This window comes from Podarcis melisellensis (genome assembly GCF_964234715.1).
Source record: "Podarcis melisellensis genome assembly, chromosome: 3".
In the NCBI taxonomy this organism is placed as follows: Eukaryota; Metazoa; Chordata; class Lepidosauria; order Squamata; family Lacertidae; genus Podarcis; species Podarcis melisellensis.
The window spans coordinates 27,340,194-27,356,635 of NC_138530.1; the positions used below are offsets into that span (position 1 = coordinate 27,340,194).

The 16,442-nt window shown below is 42.5% G+C and overlaps 1 protein-coding gene across 7 annotated transcripts in view; it reads right to left on the reverse strand.

Annotated features, from left to right (window-relative positions):
- The window catches only part of USH2A (usherin), a 425,043-nt gene that overhangs the window by 139,319 nt on the left and 269,282 nt on the right, over positions 1 to 16,442 (reverse strand). For all 7 annotated transcript variants that reach the window (XR_014166233.1, XM_081903562.1, XM_081903561.1 and 4 more), the window contains exon 42: positions 7,541 to 7,875. Coding sequence is in view for 6 of the 7 variants with exons in the window: in XM_081903562.1 (XP_081759688.1) it covers positions 7,541 to 7,875 (335 nt within the window). In the remaining variant the exon portion in view is untranslated. The remainder of the gene's footprint in view (positions 1 to 7,540; positions 7,876 to 16,442) is intronic.

A 16,442-nucleotide genomic window follows, 5' to 3' on the forward strand; every position in this document is an offset into this window, starting at 1 on the left:
AACTAATGTTATTACACAAAAATCAGGTTGCTTTTAAAAGTCACACACTATTTTGTTTTTACAACTGTAAAGTTTTTTTTAAAAAAAACACGTTTCAGGATTTGACTTTTTTGTAACTTACCTAATGAGTTTCAAAACGGATGACGATATGTTTCACAACACTTCTTTTATTAGGAAAAAAGAATCTGAGAGTATTTAATGATTTATAACATTAAACATTTGCATAACCTTTCAGGATAACTTGACTTAAATTTAGTACAGCACAGTTCACGTTAAGGAAGAAAAGCTCAATGGAATCTGTACAAGTGAATTCACAGTTGAAGCTATATCCACAATGCAAATTTAAACTGGCTAGAATTGGTTTAATTACAACAGCTTCGAAAACTTTCTGCAAGCTCATTGTGACTGAGAGTTGTGACAAACAGGCTTGAAACCAATGACCTTTGGGGATGTGCCTTACTTGTCTCAATAATTCTCTTGGCCCTACTGTAACCATCACTACCTTTATTTTTGATGTTCAAAGTTGTATACCAGTGAGTGTCAGTAGCCAAAAAGACAGCATCCACAGACAAGATAGAGGTATCAGCAGGCTCATACCCCTGACCTGTAGGAAAATATTGGTGGGGGAAGAAATCTAAGAGCCCATCATCAGGACTGAATGTGTTCAATAACCATTGTGTATGGTGTGAGATAGCAAAACAGGGGTTATAGGTATGGAGTATCTTGTAAAAATATACAGCATGCTGACTGACTGGAAGAGTGAATGGGAGAATGGAAGGTCTGACTTATTCCTCCTGATTTCTGATTAAATTTAAGCGAATTTATAAAATAAATTCTAGGATTGTACCATGCACAGTTTGGTTTTACCAATGCATACAGGGCCATTGATAAAACACCGCAACAAAAGCAAGCTTGATGTGATTATACACATGATTGCGCCAAGATTTGTCTTGTGCAGTGTTTTACTAAGGCACACTTCCATCTTCAGTAAACATCACACAAAATGGCGCAACTGTATCTCCACCTCTCCATCCCACCAGAACTGAAAGAGGCTGTACAGTGGTCAGCCAACATCTAAAAGCAATAAACTGAGATGGATAAAATGAGGGGTCCTGTGAGTGAATAGTTCTCAAGAGAGCTGACATGTCCTGAAGGAGAAGGTTCAAAGTCTGGGGTAGTCACTGATGCCAAACTCTCACCTGAAGCATTGGTTGCTCCAGTGGTAAATAATGCCTGTGCCCAGTAACAGCAGGTTCTTCAGCTATGATTGTTCCTGAACCAAGATAATCTGGCCACAATAATTCATGCTTTGATAACTTTCTTTATAAATTACTACAATGCATTCTACATGGAGCCACCCTTGAAGATGATCTAGAACAGGGGTGGCCAACTCCCAAGAGACTGAGTTCTACTCACAGATTTAAAAACTGGCAGTGATCTACCCCCTTTTGGGGGGTTCAGGTCAAGGTTGTTGAGCTTTTTTTAGAAAGGGGGTAAAATGTTGAGCTTTTTAAAGGGGAGCCACAGTTGTTCAGTGTCCAGTGATCTACCAGTGATCATGCCTGATCTAGAAGATGCAGCTATGTAGAATGCTGAGGGGAGTTGTCACAGGAAGCACATCACTCTCATTTTAAGATACCAGGAACAATTCAAAGCGTTAGTACTAGGTGTGCAAACCCCTAAATTATTTGGGACTCAAGTACTTGAAGGAGTGCCATTCTGCATATCCCGCAACCTACAGTTTACAAGGCCCTTATTTCAGTCCGTTTGCTGCAGATGCCAAGGAGAGTGGGAATACACTCTGCTCTGAAATTCCCTCCCAGGGCAGACCTCCCAGACCATGTTCAGGAGGCATTTGAATATGTATTTATTCGTTCAGGTCTTCAGAAGGGGAGTTTTATCAATGTAACTTTAATTACTGTATATATATATATTTGATTTTAGGTTGTTAGTATCTCTGGGCACCCTTCATGGAGGAAGGGAAGGGAAGAAATGTAACTAACTAATAAATAAATAAAATATGTACAATCTCAACACATCCGCTGCATCGTGAGTGTTTGGAGTGTAAGGCCTCTCCCTCCTCAGGCCAATTCCATCTGGCCTAGGGGGCGGGGCCCAGGCTCACCTTCGCCACGGCTTTAAGAGGCCTCATTGAGGCCAGGGACATCGCTGCTGCTGCATCCATAAAAGACTCCAAGGAGGCCTGGGACATTGCTGCTGCCGCTCTGCCGGTGAGTCTTGGGGAGGACCGCTCCCCCTGCAAGCCCATTCTCCATCTTGGGCCTGGGGGCGGGCCCCAGACTCCACCTCAGGAGGCCTCGGAACATTGCTGCTGCCGCTTTGCCGTGCGTTTGGGGGGAGGGCTCCTCCCCCTGCAGGCCCACTCTCCATCAGGCCAGGGGGCGGGGCCCACGCTCACCACTGCCGCAGCTTTTGAGGACACTAGTGCTGCTGCAGCGGTTGTTTGAAGTGTTTTTATATGTTTTAAACTGTTTTTATTTTTTGATTTGTTGTACCACCATAAGCTGTGGTTTTTATCTATGTATTTTTATTTTGTTTTGGTTTATTTTGGGTTGGGGTGGGGTGATTGTGGAGTGGGGTGGGGATTGGTTTGTTTCAGTGTAATTTTGTTTGTTTGTTTGTTTGTTTTTATATTCTGTAAATGGAGGCGAATATGAGGCTTGGGATTCCTACTGTGGAGGGGCGAGGGAGGTATGGCGGTGGGGGCAGATGTCATAGGCGAAGGGGATCGAGATACGGATATGCTCGTACCCCTTCCAATCTGCGCCCCATCCCAAGAGACGAGGGTAGGGTGAGCAAAGATTACTCACCTCCGTCACTGGTGTTGTGCAATGCCAGGTCTATAGGCAACAAAACCGCCACCCTGCGAGATTTCTTCATCTCGCAGGGGGTCGACCTGGCTTGTGTGACGGAGACCTGGGTGCGCGAAGGGGATACTGTTACTTTACGAGAGATGGCGCCCCCAGGTTTCTCCGTCCTCCACCAGTCGCGGACTGTGGGCCGGGGGGGAGGGGTGGCATTATTAATCCGGGAAGATTGTTCTTTCAGGGCTCTACCATCGCCATCGATCCCCGGCATTGAATGTGTTGGCCTAGTGTGGGGCTCCGAGGTGAGCTTGGCTGTCTGGCTGGTGTACCGGCCACCTAGCGCACCAGCAGCCACCCTGCCAGGCCTGCTGGAGGCGGTGGCCGGCTGGGCCTTGGAGTTCCCTAACCTATTGGTATTGGGGGACTTCAACATCCATGCTGATGCCACTCCCTCCTCACAGGCTCTGGACCCGGTGTCTTCCATGGCGACACTAGGGCTCTCCCAGTTTGTTTCGGGCCCCACACATCAAGCAGGCCACACGCTGGATTTGATCTTTGGCGCTGGTATAGATGTGATCATGTTTCCTTCGATGAAGGTGCCATGGTCTGATCACTACGCTCTGAAAACCAGGATTGACGTTCCACCCCCACCCTGCTTAGGTGGCGAGCCGATTTGGGCTCGCCCGCAGAGGCTGATGGATCCTGATAGATTCCGTCAAGCCTTGCGGGACCTTTCTCCCCCTGGCGACTCATTGACTGAGCTTGTTGAGGGCTGGAATACCCATCTCCTGGCAGCCATCAATGAGATCGCACCTAAGCGCCCTCTGCGACCCCGCAGAAACCGGGCTCCCTGGTTTACCGAGGAGCTCCGGAAAATGAAGCGGGACCTCAGACGGCTAGAGCGAGTATGGCGGCGTGCCCGTGACGGAGCTTCAAGAACATCTTATAGGGTTTTTATGAAAGCCTACGAGATGGCTGTGAAGGCCACTAAGAAGTCCTACTTCTCGGCCTCCATTGCATCCGCTAGCTCTCGCCCGGCGCAATTATTTAGTATAATTCGGTCTTTAACGTCCCTCGAAGGACAGCCAAATTTAAATAACAAATTGACACACAGCTGTGAGGCATTTGCGAGCTTTTTTGCGGAGAAGGTCTTGTCGCTCCGCCATGACCTCCCTGCCAATTTGGATACAATAAAGGAACTGGAGGCCCCTCGACTGTCCTCGGGTCCAGTATTGGACCACTTCGACCGGATATCCCCAGCCGATGTGGACAGACTCCTCCGAGCTGGAAAGCCCACCACCTGTCCTCTTGTCCTGTGCCCGTCTTGGCTGATTAGAGCGTGTCCAGATGAGGTGCGGGCCCTCCTGGGGGATATCATCAATTTGTCCCTTGGCACGGGGACATTCCCAGGGGAACTGAAGGAGGCAGTGGTGCGCCTGCTCTTAAAGAAAACATCATTAGATCCTTTAGATCTATCCAATTACCGCCCGGTTTCGAATCTTCCGTTCCTGGGTAAGGTGATTGAGAGAGCGGTTGCTGAACAGCTTGGTGGGTTTCTGGATGAAACATCGGCTCTGGATCCATTCCAGTCCGGCTTCCGCGCTGGCCATGGGACCGAGACGGCTCTGGTTGCCCTAACAGATGATCTTCGTAGACAGCTGGATCGAGGCGGGTCGGGGCTGCTGATTCTTCTAGATTTGTCAGCAGCTTTTGACATGGTCGATCATGAACTTCTGGACCACCGCCTTGCCGACGTGGGGATCCAGGGCACAGTCCTTCAATGGCTGCGCTCGTTTCTCTCTGGTCGGGGACAGAGGGTGGCGCTTGGGGGGGAATTGTCATCGCGCCACTCCTTGGTGTGTGGAGTGCCTCAGGGTGCGATTCTCTCCCCGATGCTTTTTAACATCTTTATGCGCCCCCTCGCCCAGCTTGTCAGGAGTTTTGGGCTGGGCTGCCATCAGTATGCTGATGACACCCAACTCTATCTGTTGATGGATGGCCATCCTGACTCAGCCCCAGACACACTGATCAGATGCTTGGAAGCTGTGGCTGGATGGTTGCGTGGGAGCCGGTTGAAGTTAAATCCTTCGAAGACAGAGGTCCTCTGGCTGGGACGGGATGATATGGGACTGAGGGGGCAGCTCCCATCTCTTGCGGGGGTGCAATTAGTGCCAGCACCGTCCGTTAAGAGTTTGGGTGTAATCTTCGATACCTCCCTCTCCATGGAGGCGCAGATTGCAGCTATTACAAAGGCGGCATTTTTTCATCTCCGCCAAGCTAAGCAGTTGGCTCCTTACCTCTCTCGCCCTGACCTAGCTACTGTGATCCACGCGACGGTCACCTCCAGACTGGATTATTGTAACTCGCTCTACGTGGGGCTGCCCTTGAGACTGACCCAAAAACTCCAGCGGGTGCAGAATGCCGCAGCGAGACTCCTTACGGGGTCTTCGCTGCGAGATCACATTCATCCAGTGCTATACCAGCTGCACTGGCTCCCGGTGGAGTACAGGATCAGGTTTAAGGTGCTGGTTTTAACCTTCAAAGCCCTATACGGCCTAGGACCCTCGTACCTACGGGACCGCCTCTCCTGGTATGCCCCACAGAGGAACCTACGGTCTTCAAACAAAAACACCTTGAAGGTCCCAGGCCACAGAGAGGTTAGGCTGGCCTCAACTAGAGCCAGGGCCTTTTCGGCTGCGGCTCCAACCTGGTGGAATGCTCTGTCACAAGAGACAAGGGCCCTGCAGGACTTGACATCTTTCCGTAGGGCCTGCAAGACAGAGCTGTTCCGCCAGGCCTTTGGTTAGGGCGCAGCCTGACTCCCTCCTCTGGCAACCTTTACAAAACTTTATGGCTGCCATCAATCTTGATTTTAATTAATTTTTATAATGTTTTTATAATGTCGCACTATTTTGGTGTTGTTAGCCGCCCTGAGCCCGGCTTCGGCTGGGGAGGGCGGGATATAAATAAAATTTATTATTATTATTATTATTATTATCCAGTTTGTTTTTTGTGATGTTTCATTAAGGCCCACAGATACACACATGCATTGGTATTAAAACTCCACCCACAGATAATCTTGATGCAGTTATATGTATGATTACATTCAAATATTTGTTTGCTATAATTAATCAATGCACATGTGAACACTGGCAATGTAGATTAAGGAACTGAAGGAACTTTAAACCACAGTAAACTGCATATACACAGTACTGTATAAAATTCAGAAATAAATACTAATAGACAATTGTTGCATTGGAGCACATTTAGATTAGGCTATTTAGGAATGACAATGAAATAAATAAGCTGTGGATTGTGCTCTTAATATAGCTTTGTTATAGTGACTCAGTTCATCACCGCCACCCTCAGTTTATTACAGTCAACAGACCAGTGTTTTGGTTGAAATCAACTATAGTAAAGGGACTCAAGATCAAGTATTGAAATTTCAACTCATTAGTGGATTGCAAGTTTGTTTCTCTTTGTATAAATTTCACCTCCATCCCAAGAGAGCAACCAGAGAAACTGAATTCCAAAGTTAACATCGCCAAAATATGCTGCTGTCTTCACATCATAGGAACCATTTCAATGTTATTAGTTTATCAATGTCAACAGAACCATCCTCTCCTCCCCGCCTCCCAAAACCTGCAGAATTATTTAGTTCTGGTTGGTCTCTCTGTAATTTGATGTAGAAGCCATGAGAAATATCACAATCTTTTAAAGCATTGGATAGTGACTGCGTACAAATCGCCTCCACTGGTGGCAGGTGCCCTATCCTCTTCTCTCCCCAACACATTGTGCTGAGCAACTGCTTCAGTGGTTGTTCTGGTTGGAAGCAGCATGGCACACCATGAAGAAAATGAAGTTTTCAGGTGCAGGTTATGTTGTGTTGCTTCTCTTACCAGTGGTGAGAGAATCATGCTGTAAATATATACAGTAATGTAGATTGCTTCCCAAACCTGACTATTTTATTATTCGGCAATGCATGCAATTAGTCTGTTGGAATGGCTCATAGTTACATATTAAGCAAGAAAGAGAATAAGATATCATAACATATGTATAATTTCCTTTTTTCTGAAGTCCAGAGGGTCTACACTGGAATAACTGTTTTGTAGATAGGAGCAGGAAGGTCTAAGACAGCCAACATAGAAAGATTGAAACTTTGACTCTACAGACATGTGGTGCGTTGGCAAACTCTTCCGCACCTGCATTTTTGATCAGCTGTTTCTCGCTCCATTGTTATGTTGGCCAACATCAACTCAAAACAAAAGACTTTGGGATCTAAGTGCAGGTGGCTTAACTTACAGAAACATATGGAACCATCTTAAAGACAGAAAACACATCGCAAAAAGGATAACACACAAATGGGAATTCTGCTTTCATAGTGTACAAATCTAGAACTACAATTTGTTCTAGGCTGGTTTGTCTGCCACAGGACACCTTATGGATTATATTGGGAAGCATCTCAGGGCCCTGGAGAAGCCTACTAGTCCTCAAATGATGAGAAAATATCCCACAGAAATACTCAACATCTCCCTGGTCCCGTGGTGGGCCAGCAGTCTTCTCTGCCATTATGGAACATTTTACTTCAGGAAACCCTAGAAACCTTCCAAAGAACCCTAGGGTTCCTGAGACCACAGCTTAAAAACAATCTCTCTGGGCATATGTAGAGACCCATATTTTCATTAAGTTGCATATGTTGCTATTTACATTACCTTATGTGGGGCCCATTGGGCCTGGATGGTGGTTGCCAGGAAACAGCAATAAATGATTCACTGATTGGGGTCACAGACAATGGACTAATGCCTTGGGGGAGGGTTGGATGAGTCATCACATATGTAGCCAGACTTTCTGTGCATCCTCCAATGTAGCCACCGCCACCAGAGCAAGCCACTATGGTGACTGAATAGTTTGTGAAAGGGATCAGATTGGTTACTACGTGGTTCATTGAAGATGATAAGTTGCTGGTAAGGGTGATTCGAGGGTCTGGCATGCGGATCTCATAACTAAGTATTTCTCCATTCAGTATGAAAGGAGCCTTCCAGGAAACCTGGAAAAAAATAAAGGTTTTTTTTTCTTTAAAGAAAGAGAATTTTACAAGATTTAAAAAAAAAAACAACAACTCTCAAATTAGCACAGCTCTGACAGCAATGTTTTCTTCTAATATGGCCTATTCTAGGCATTTGCTCCCAATCATTTTCAGGTCGCTATTTCACATTATATGGCCATGTAAAAAAATGAGAAGAAGAATTGTCAGCAGTCCATGGATCTTAGCATGCTACCACCAGGGCCGGCCCAAGACATTTTGGCACCTGAAGTGAACCACAAAATAGCAGCCTCCCCACCAGGGAAGAAGGGGTGAGTGAAGATCTACATCAGGAACAAGGCAGAAATAAAGATCTACATTGGGAATAAGGGTGGGAGAAGACCAGCGGCACCTCCACTTCACCAAGAAGCTGCATGGTCTAGCCCCACCCACACTGTCATGTTAGGATTCCTCCTAATTCCTCCTAATATGTAATAGTTCTCTACATGTACATCTGTTCACATGGATATGTCTTCCAGGCAACATTAATCAGGGAAGCACTGACAAAGTGCATAACAATGGCTGTGGGTGGGGCTAGTCCATGCGACCCTATGATCACTCTCTGTGTATTCCTTCAACGTATGGAGGGGGCATGTGTGCCTCCCTATAGAGAGCAGCCATTAGGGTGTACAGATTTAAAATAGACTCCATAGGGTGGCATCTATTTTGGACTACATAAGACACAGTCCTCCCCATAGTAAAATGTGAAACAAAGGGAACCTAGCTGTTTATTATTTGAAAGATCAAACACAGAGATGGGCAGTGGAATATGCTTTTATTCATCCATATGCTATATACTCTTTTTATTCTTTTTATATTTTTTATTCTTTAAATCAACATTATTGTATTAATCATTCTTCCGCTATACAGAATATGTAAACAGAATAGCCTTAATAAAAATAATATTAACAAATCATTAATCAAATAATTAATAATTAAACAATTTACTGACGTTACCTATGAGTAATGTTAGACACTAACCAACTAAAATAACTAAGATTATCTATTATGATATTATTAAGGGCCACATATGAACAATATTGAGAAATATGTTAGTACAAAGTAGGAGGGAAGATTGAGTATTTTATACTCAGCGTTTCATTTATAATTTACATACCTTTGTAAACTATCAATGAAATATTTATAATTTAATTGAATAGGTTGCTGGACTTCATTTCCCATTATCCCTGACCATCGGCCATGCTCACTGGAGTTGATAGGAACTGGAGTCCAGCTATAGTCACAGGACCACAGATTTCCCATCCCTGCTTTATAGAGTATATTAATGTCAATCAGCTGGTAAAATGTGAGTGCTATAAAATAAATAAAATCTTAACAGAATTATTAAAGATCTTTTTCCTAGTCCTCAAACAATTCTTGACTCCGACCACTCTTAGATCAGTAATTTCACAGTCGAAAATATATCCAATATATAAATGGGCCAGATTTCAAAAACCACCAGGGAATAAATAAATGCCAGGCGCTAAGAACTCGTTAATTTTTTAGGCTGTGATACTTGTAAGGCACCTAGCCGCAGAACTTTTTTAGCAACACTGAAGGTCTTGGGTAAAAAGAACTTGGAACAGTATTAAAGAAAACATTGTTAACTGCAACTTTTAAATCACAGGAGCAGGAACAGCTTAACAGTATCGTCGTGGAAAAGATTTCACTCTGGCAAGGCTTAAAAATTCCTATTCCGGTTTTTTTGTTTTGTTACTGCTAACTCACAACATGAAAGTAAATGACAAAAAACACCACAAAAAAACAAATCTAAAGCTAGGGGGAGGCAGAACTGAATCCATCCTAGTTATTTGCATTATCTTCATCCTCCCTAATGAAACAGTGTAAAATCATCCAAGCAAGGCAATATTATGCTGTAATTTACAACATGAAAGAAAAGATATTTCTTCCTGCTACACCTTACACGTATTACAATGCACATCTAAAACCCCAAGGTGGCAGTTGACCATTCCTCTCCGAGAATCAGGTGACTGTAAAAGGAGGATGTAAACAAGAAAGACCACAGAAAACTGTAATGCTTTTATGTTCCTGGAAGGGATGTGAACAGAAGCTGAAAGTAGCAGGTGTGTGCTGGTTATTAATAAGCTGCCCTGCACTAAAATACAGCACTGTTCCATTCTGCTGAAGTATTCCCCATCTAAGAACACAGGTCTTGGTTTCACTTTGTAGGAGAAACAAGAAAGAAACTTCTTCCCCTACTTCAACCTTCCCTAGCCTGGGGTCTGCCTGGTGTTTTGTACTACATCTTCCAACATCCCTGGCCATCGGTCATGATATGGGGAGCTGGTGGGAGTTGTGGTCCTGAACATTTACAGGGTACAAGGCTGCAGGAAGCTGCTTATACCTGCACAACTACTTCATGCACATGAAAGCTTTTGCCACAATATATTTAGTATCTTCAAAATGCCACTGGTATCATCATTTTTGTTTTGCTGGGCAACAGCACAGCTACTCCTTCAGAACTGGGGATGCAGATTTACTTGGACATCATCTCACTCTACCTAATTATGATTGGTGAAACCAGCTTGGAAGAAAACACTCACCAAAGCCTCAGATATTTTTCTCAGTGTCTTGTGATGGTGAACAGCAAAAGCTACTATCGAGATCTGCCGTCGTTTCCCCCCCCCCCCCGGTCCTCATTTGCCAAGTGTCCTGTGATGTCAACCTTCATTCATTTAGAAGGAGTGTTAAAGACTGGCTATAGCCTTTCTGTGATCTGCTCTTTCTAGCATCCATCACAGAAGCTATTTTTAAGATGTATAAAAAGGACTCTTTCTCAAACACCCTCTTCTATTAAGCCACCTGCTTTAGTCAACCCCTACAGGAGTCATTTAAAATAAAGCTTAATTAATCATGCTACTTGAGTGCCTTGCAGCCATTCCACATTTCTAGGGCAGGCGCCCAAAATCTGATCAGATAGCTCTTTCATGTCTATCAAAGAGCAAGTGCTTGTGAGCCAAGAGAACTTGTTACAGAATTGGCACTGGCAACTATTCCATTGTAGCATGGAGTGTGCTACAATCTCTACAAAAAAGGGAGAAACGCTAGCTACAGAAAACTCTTCCTGCAAAGGAAAAACAATTGCAGGTCTGCACAGAAGAAAATGCTTTTGCACTGCTCAAAAAGCCCTCTGGATACAGTATGCTGGGTTCCAACTCACAGTGAGGACGTAGAAGAAATCCAACTTGGTGAGGATTTTAATGCCAATCTTCCTGGTATGCAGTTTCCAAAAGAATACACAAACTGAATCGCAGATATCCTTTGAAATTCACAGTTCTCTGAATTTTAAGACGCAGTTCTTCAACCAAACAATGTGTACAAAATGGTGCATTTGGGGGAATGTGTGTATAAAATGCATATATTAGGGGCATTATTTGCAAAACTGTGTATATTCAGAGAAATTTTCAATAAGATGTTGATGAATTTTTATGCACTTAAAAAACCCTGAATTGCTAATTCTTGCAGAAATGTGAAGAACTGGCCCCCAAGAATGGAAATTGAGTAACTGAGAAAAACAAAAACTGGCAAATCCATTCTTAACATCAACCTCAGAACTTCTGGCCCTGCCATGACTGGTGACACTGTGTATGAAACTTATGTAGTGATTTTTGAAAGCTATGTGCTTCTGTTATTGATAGATATTAAGTTGAGATGGATCTACCTTGATAATATGTGGCTTGAGTATATTTGGTACTTCACTTACTTAACAAAACTTCTCTTGAAATTATACATTTATTGTAATTATCTTGTCTTAACCTGTAAAGAATTTTAAAATGTAATTCATACAGGTTTGGATCCAGCAGAGTCAACCAGAAGGTGTTTACACTCATGCAAAGGGGCTGGATGTCTGTTTCTGCTGGTTTTCCTCCAACCCTACAGCTGCATTGCCCATGCTACACTGAACACCGTTCTACAGAACTGAACAGGCTTCCAAGAAGTGAGGGAGCAACAGCAGGAAGGAACAGGTAGGAAAGTCCATTTTGGCAGGTGGCAGCTAGTCAAACCTTTCAGATTTCCCGAGACTTAAAAATGTCTTCTATGAACTCCTCTGCTGATGACTATAAAAGTGCCCTCTAATATGACAGGCCTGGATGCAAAATGCTAATTTCTATGGGAATGACTGTAGCACAGTAGTAAAGTACATCCTTTGCATGCAGAAGCTCCTGGGTTCAATCCCAGGCATTTTCAGGGAAGACCCTGGCTGCCAGTCGGTGTTGAAAATACTTAGCTAGACAATACGGAGTCAACAATGATTTGATTTAATATATGGCTGCTTCCGGTGTTTCTTTGTTCACCTGAGGGCTTAGGCATACCTTGTTGCTTGTTCATTTGTTGCTATTGTTCAAGCAAACCATTGTGCCACTTCATAATTGCTTTTTTAAGCTTCCATCTTTTCAGACTTGTAAAATTGCTTGCCATCTGCTATGGGGAAGGTGGTGGATTCTGCTGCTTAAGAAATGCAAGTCAAAAATGGAAGTTCTTTGGATCTCCTTGCCATAGTGAGCAAAATGTCTCCAGAGTAGAGAAAAGAATAGTGATCATCTTGTGTAGGGAGGACAACAAAGTTCTTGACTTGTGCAATAAAAATACAGAACTGTAAATGTTTTTTTAAATAATAATAATAATAATACCTTGCCGTGCCTGATTCTGCTGTTCTTTACTAAGTTGGATGATCTTTAAGGTGAGAGCTTAGTAATGTATGAAAATAAGAGGGCACATTCAATGTTTTGGTGTTGACAACAGCAGTACACTGATTTGAAGCTCAGTGTGAAGACTAAGAAAGAGAGTGCCCAAGAGGAAGCTAGAATAGGGCAGCTTCTGGGAGAGATTAACTAACTCACTATAATGATTCAGGAAGCTGTCATTTAAAGATCAAAGCACCTTATTTTCTCCACCACAAAATTTAAAGGGATAGAAATTAGCCATTTCCCTCCCATTAAACAGCTATAACCTTGGGAAGCATTTCTTTTTGACATAGTCAAAACCTTTCATGTTAAACAGAATAATGTTTTCTGAGAAAAAGGCACAGGGTTAAAAAAAAAACCCAAACAAAACACCTCTGCTGGACGTGGACTATGTAGGGGTAGAGTTACTGTGAAGGAAAGAATGTGCTTTCCTTCAAGGCACTGGGCACTGCAGTATGTTAAGGATAGCTGGGAATTGTAACTCACTGAGGGGTAAACTACAGTACCCAGACTTCTTTGAGGAAAATAATGTTTTGAATGTGCTTTAAAGGTATAGCCTGAGATATGCCAAAGTAGAGGGTACAAAATTTGTAACCCACCAAGTAAAATGCAAAGCCTCATCCCAGTCACATATGACAACGAAATGTTGAAGGAAGTAGAAGTGGCCTGCTGTTTTTAACTACTTCCAGAATAAACATTCAAGCCAAAATTAAGGTTCGAGCCAAGTAAAAGAAAGCTGTATGCTACTGGGAATGTTACAGTAAAGCTCTTCAAATGTTACATATCACAAAACCATTCATGATGATTTATGGCTAAATAAGAAAAATTAATATGCCATTCTTTATAATATATTCTGCTTCTTTATACATTTGCTGGAAATGGGACATATAATCAAAGAAAAATAATCACTACTGGAATTAGGAATTACTCAGGGAATCTTCCTGAGAAGCTAAGGCTATATGTTTATGTCAGTACCTAATTTTCTACATGGGAAAGTGGTGGGGCTTAAGTAGCCTGGTGGACTATATGACCATATCCTGTGATGAAAACCAGGCCAGGATTTTTCCATTTCTGGATATCAATAAGGAAAGTCCTATATACTTAAGCAGGGTTCTAGCAGACAAGGCTGGGAATGGTAAAACAATTTGTACATGGACGTCTGGATTGCCCTTAGCCTTCCTCATCCAGGGAGGAAAAGTCATGTATGGTAAAAAGTTTCCATGTGTCTGGCATAAAGCATAATTCTGGATTAAGAATCTGCACCAGAGATCCGTGGAACAATTAAGCTGTTCTAGCATCTTCTGCAGGCTACCTTTCAATTGTCATTTGTCTAAAGTGTTATTACGGCATTACACAATCTATGTCACATTTCTGCAGCACATTCATTCATTTATGCACTACTCAATGCAACTTGCAAAAATGTTAAATCACAGTATCATCTAAAACAATGCATTCAAAAATACTGCAATGCTTTAAATTAAAATAATACAACAGAAGCATGTAACAAAAGAGTAAGATGTACATATGCAGAAAGTCACTGCTGCACTTGAACAGCATATGTCACAAATACAAGGTATGAGACCTGTGGATTGGGAACCTGGAGGGGATGAAGAATCTACTGAACACACATGCTGCTATGAAATGGCTTCTTCACTATTAAAATACTCAGTACAAAATAAGTGTAGAGCTGTATCAGCACATCTGTCCAACACCTGTTCTGTTTCCACAACATCTGATATGTGCCACATATACCCTGCAGGGGTATGAGATGCTGTGTGAGCAGGGCATGTACTCATTTTTTCTTGCATTGCCCCTTTTTCGATATAGACAGAGCCAATATGGCATGCTGGATACAGCAGGACAAGAGCTTTAGTTCAAGCTCTGCCACAGACAGATTACAATAGCCAGGAAGAGATAAGACACAGACAGGATTATATCCATTTAAAAGTGTAATTGAAATTCTTGACAATGATAACAATGACAATATATAGATTTTCCATTGTTATAGTGGGAATGTAAATATCATTTCTAAACAATTTTCACTGTCATGTTCTTCTCTTTTTACATTTTGTCAACAGCTGTGGTTTATGTTCCTGACCTCAGATGAACAGGTGAACAGTGGGAATTTGGCTCCCACTTCCAACAGAGTGGTCCAATATCCCTTAGTGCTGAAGCATGTTCACATAGAGCACAGAGACTGCAGACATAGTTTTCATTCTCAGCTTAATAAACCATGATTTATTAAGCAAGAATTATTTAATCACCATCACTTTATTCTCGGTTTTCTACAAGGTATTAGCAATGTTTCAATCAGGTTTTAATACAGTTAGTTTGATACACAGACATGCACACATTCTGATCTCTTATTGTAGTTATATGACTTCTTGTCTTAAATACTAATTTTCCTATTTTCTTACTATGTACAGGCAACTCAACTTATGTTGAGGGATAGCACATAAAGCCAAAATCACATATAGTCAAAACACAATGGATTCAATGGCTGGTGGGCTTGTCAAAGTCCGTCTGTTCCCCCCCCCTCTGCTCCATTTCCATCCCATTTATTTATTAATTTATTTAGTCAAGCATGTAAAACTAAATGCATGTAAGTCACAAGTTGCGAGTTGCCTGTATCAAATGGTTTTGATGTATTCCTACCCACTTTCGTATAAGTATTCTTTCCATGCATCACAATAAACCCTAGTCTATAATAAATTACGGCATTTTCACCATTTTAGATACAGACCTGCTTATCAATATTTCAAAATGTGATTCTAGATTTTATAATTTGACTTGTTTCTATCCATATATTCAAATTGTTTAGCGTAAACTGAGTATCTACATGCACCCTCATTATTCAAGAGGACTAACCATACCATAAATAGCACCAATAATTTAAGTGGCTGGTCTCTAGACTTATGCAAACGTCCTTTGTTTTGTGCTCTAGTGAGCAAGCTACTGTACCGATGCCTTTTGGCACTAGTACAAGACTGAATCCATAGAAGCATGTGTGTATTTACACAAAAGAGGCTTCTAAGCTACAAAAATCCCTCTTGTTTGGTTACACTAATTTCCCTTGAATGAAGTTTGTATGCAAGCCAAAACAATGGTAGTTATCCTGTCCTCTAGAGTTCATTCCCAAATGAAGGATGTGAATAATTGAAAATTTCCTAGGTAGTGCTCTAAGGCTGCTCTTTCCTTAGTTAGTCTACTTACACACTGATTTTTACTCCTTTAAAGATTTAAAACAAAGCAGATATTTTGACACATATTTGAAAACACAGAACATTTAACACTCACAGCAATTAGCATTTTAATAATGTCTAGAAGGGTAGGGCTGTTCATTTTTTGTTCTCTCTCTCTCTCTTGTATCGTACACATTTTAGTCTGGCTCTGGGATTAAAATTAAATGCCCCCACAGTAGTATTCCAAGTATTTCAGGTGTGCGAGAGAAAACTGGAAGCATTTCAACAGCATAATAAAGAAAAGAGTATTATAGATGGGAGGACAGGAATAGGCTGAGATGTTGTTGGTTTGATGATAAACACTGATTAACACATCTAACCCAGGAGTGGAGAACTGGTGGCCCTCTGAGTTTCATTGAACCACAGCCCCCTTTAGTTCCAGCCTTAATAACCAATGGTCAGGGATGGCAATATCTGGAGGGCCACAGGTTCCCTACCCCTGACTTTTTCCTGGTATAGAAGTGGCATCTCACTGAATTTGGGGGACGCTAAGACCCGGAAACTGTACGCCGGTTCCCTCGGCCAATAAAGCGAGATGAGCGCTGCAACCCCAGAGTTGGTCATGACTGGACCTAATGGTCAG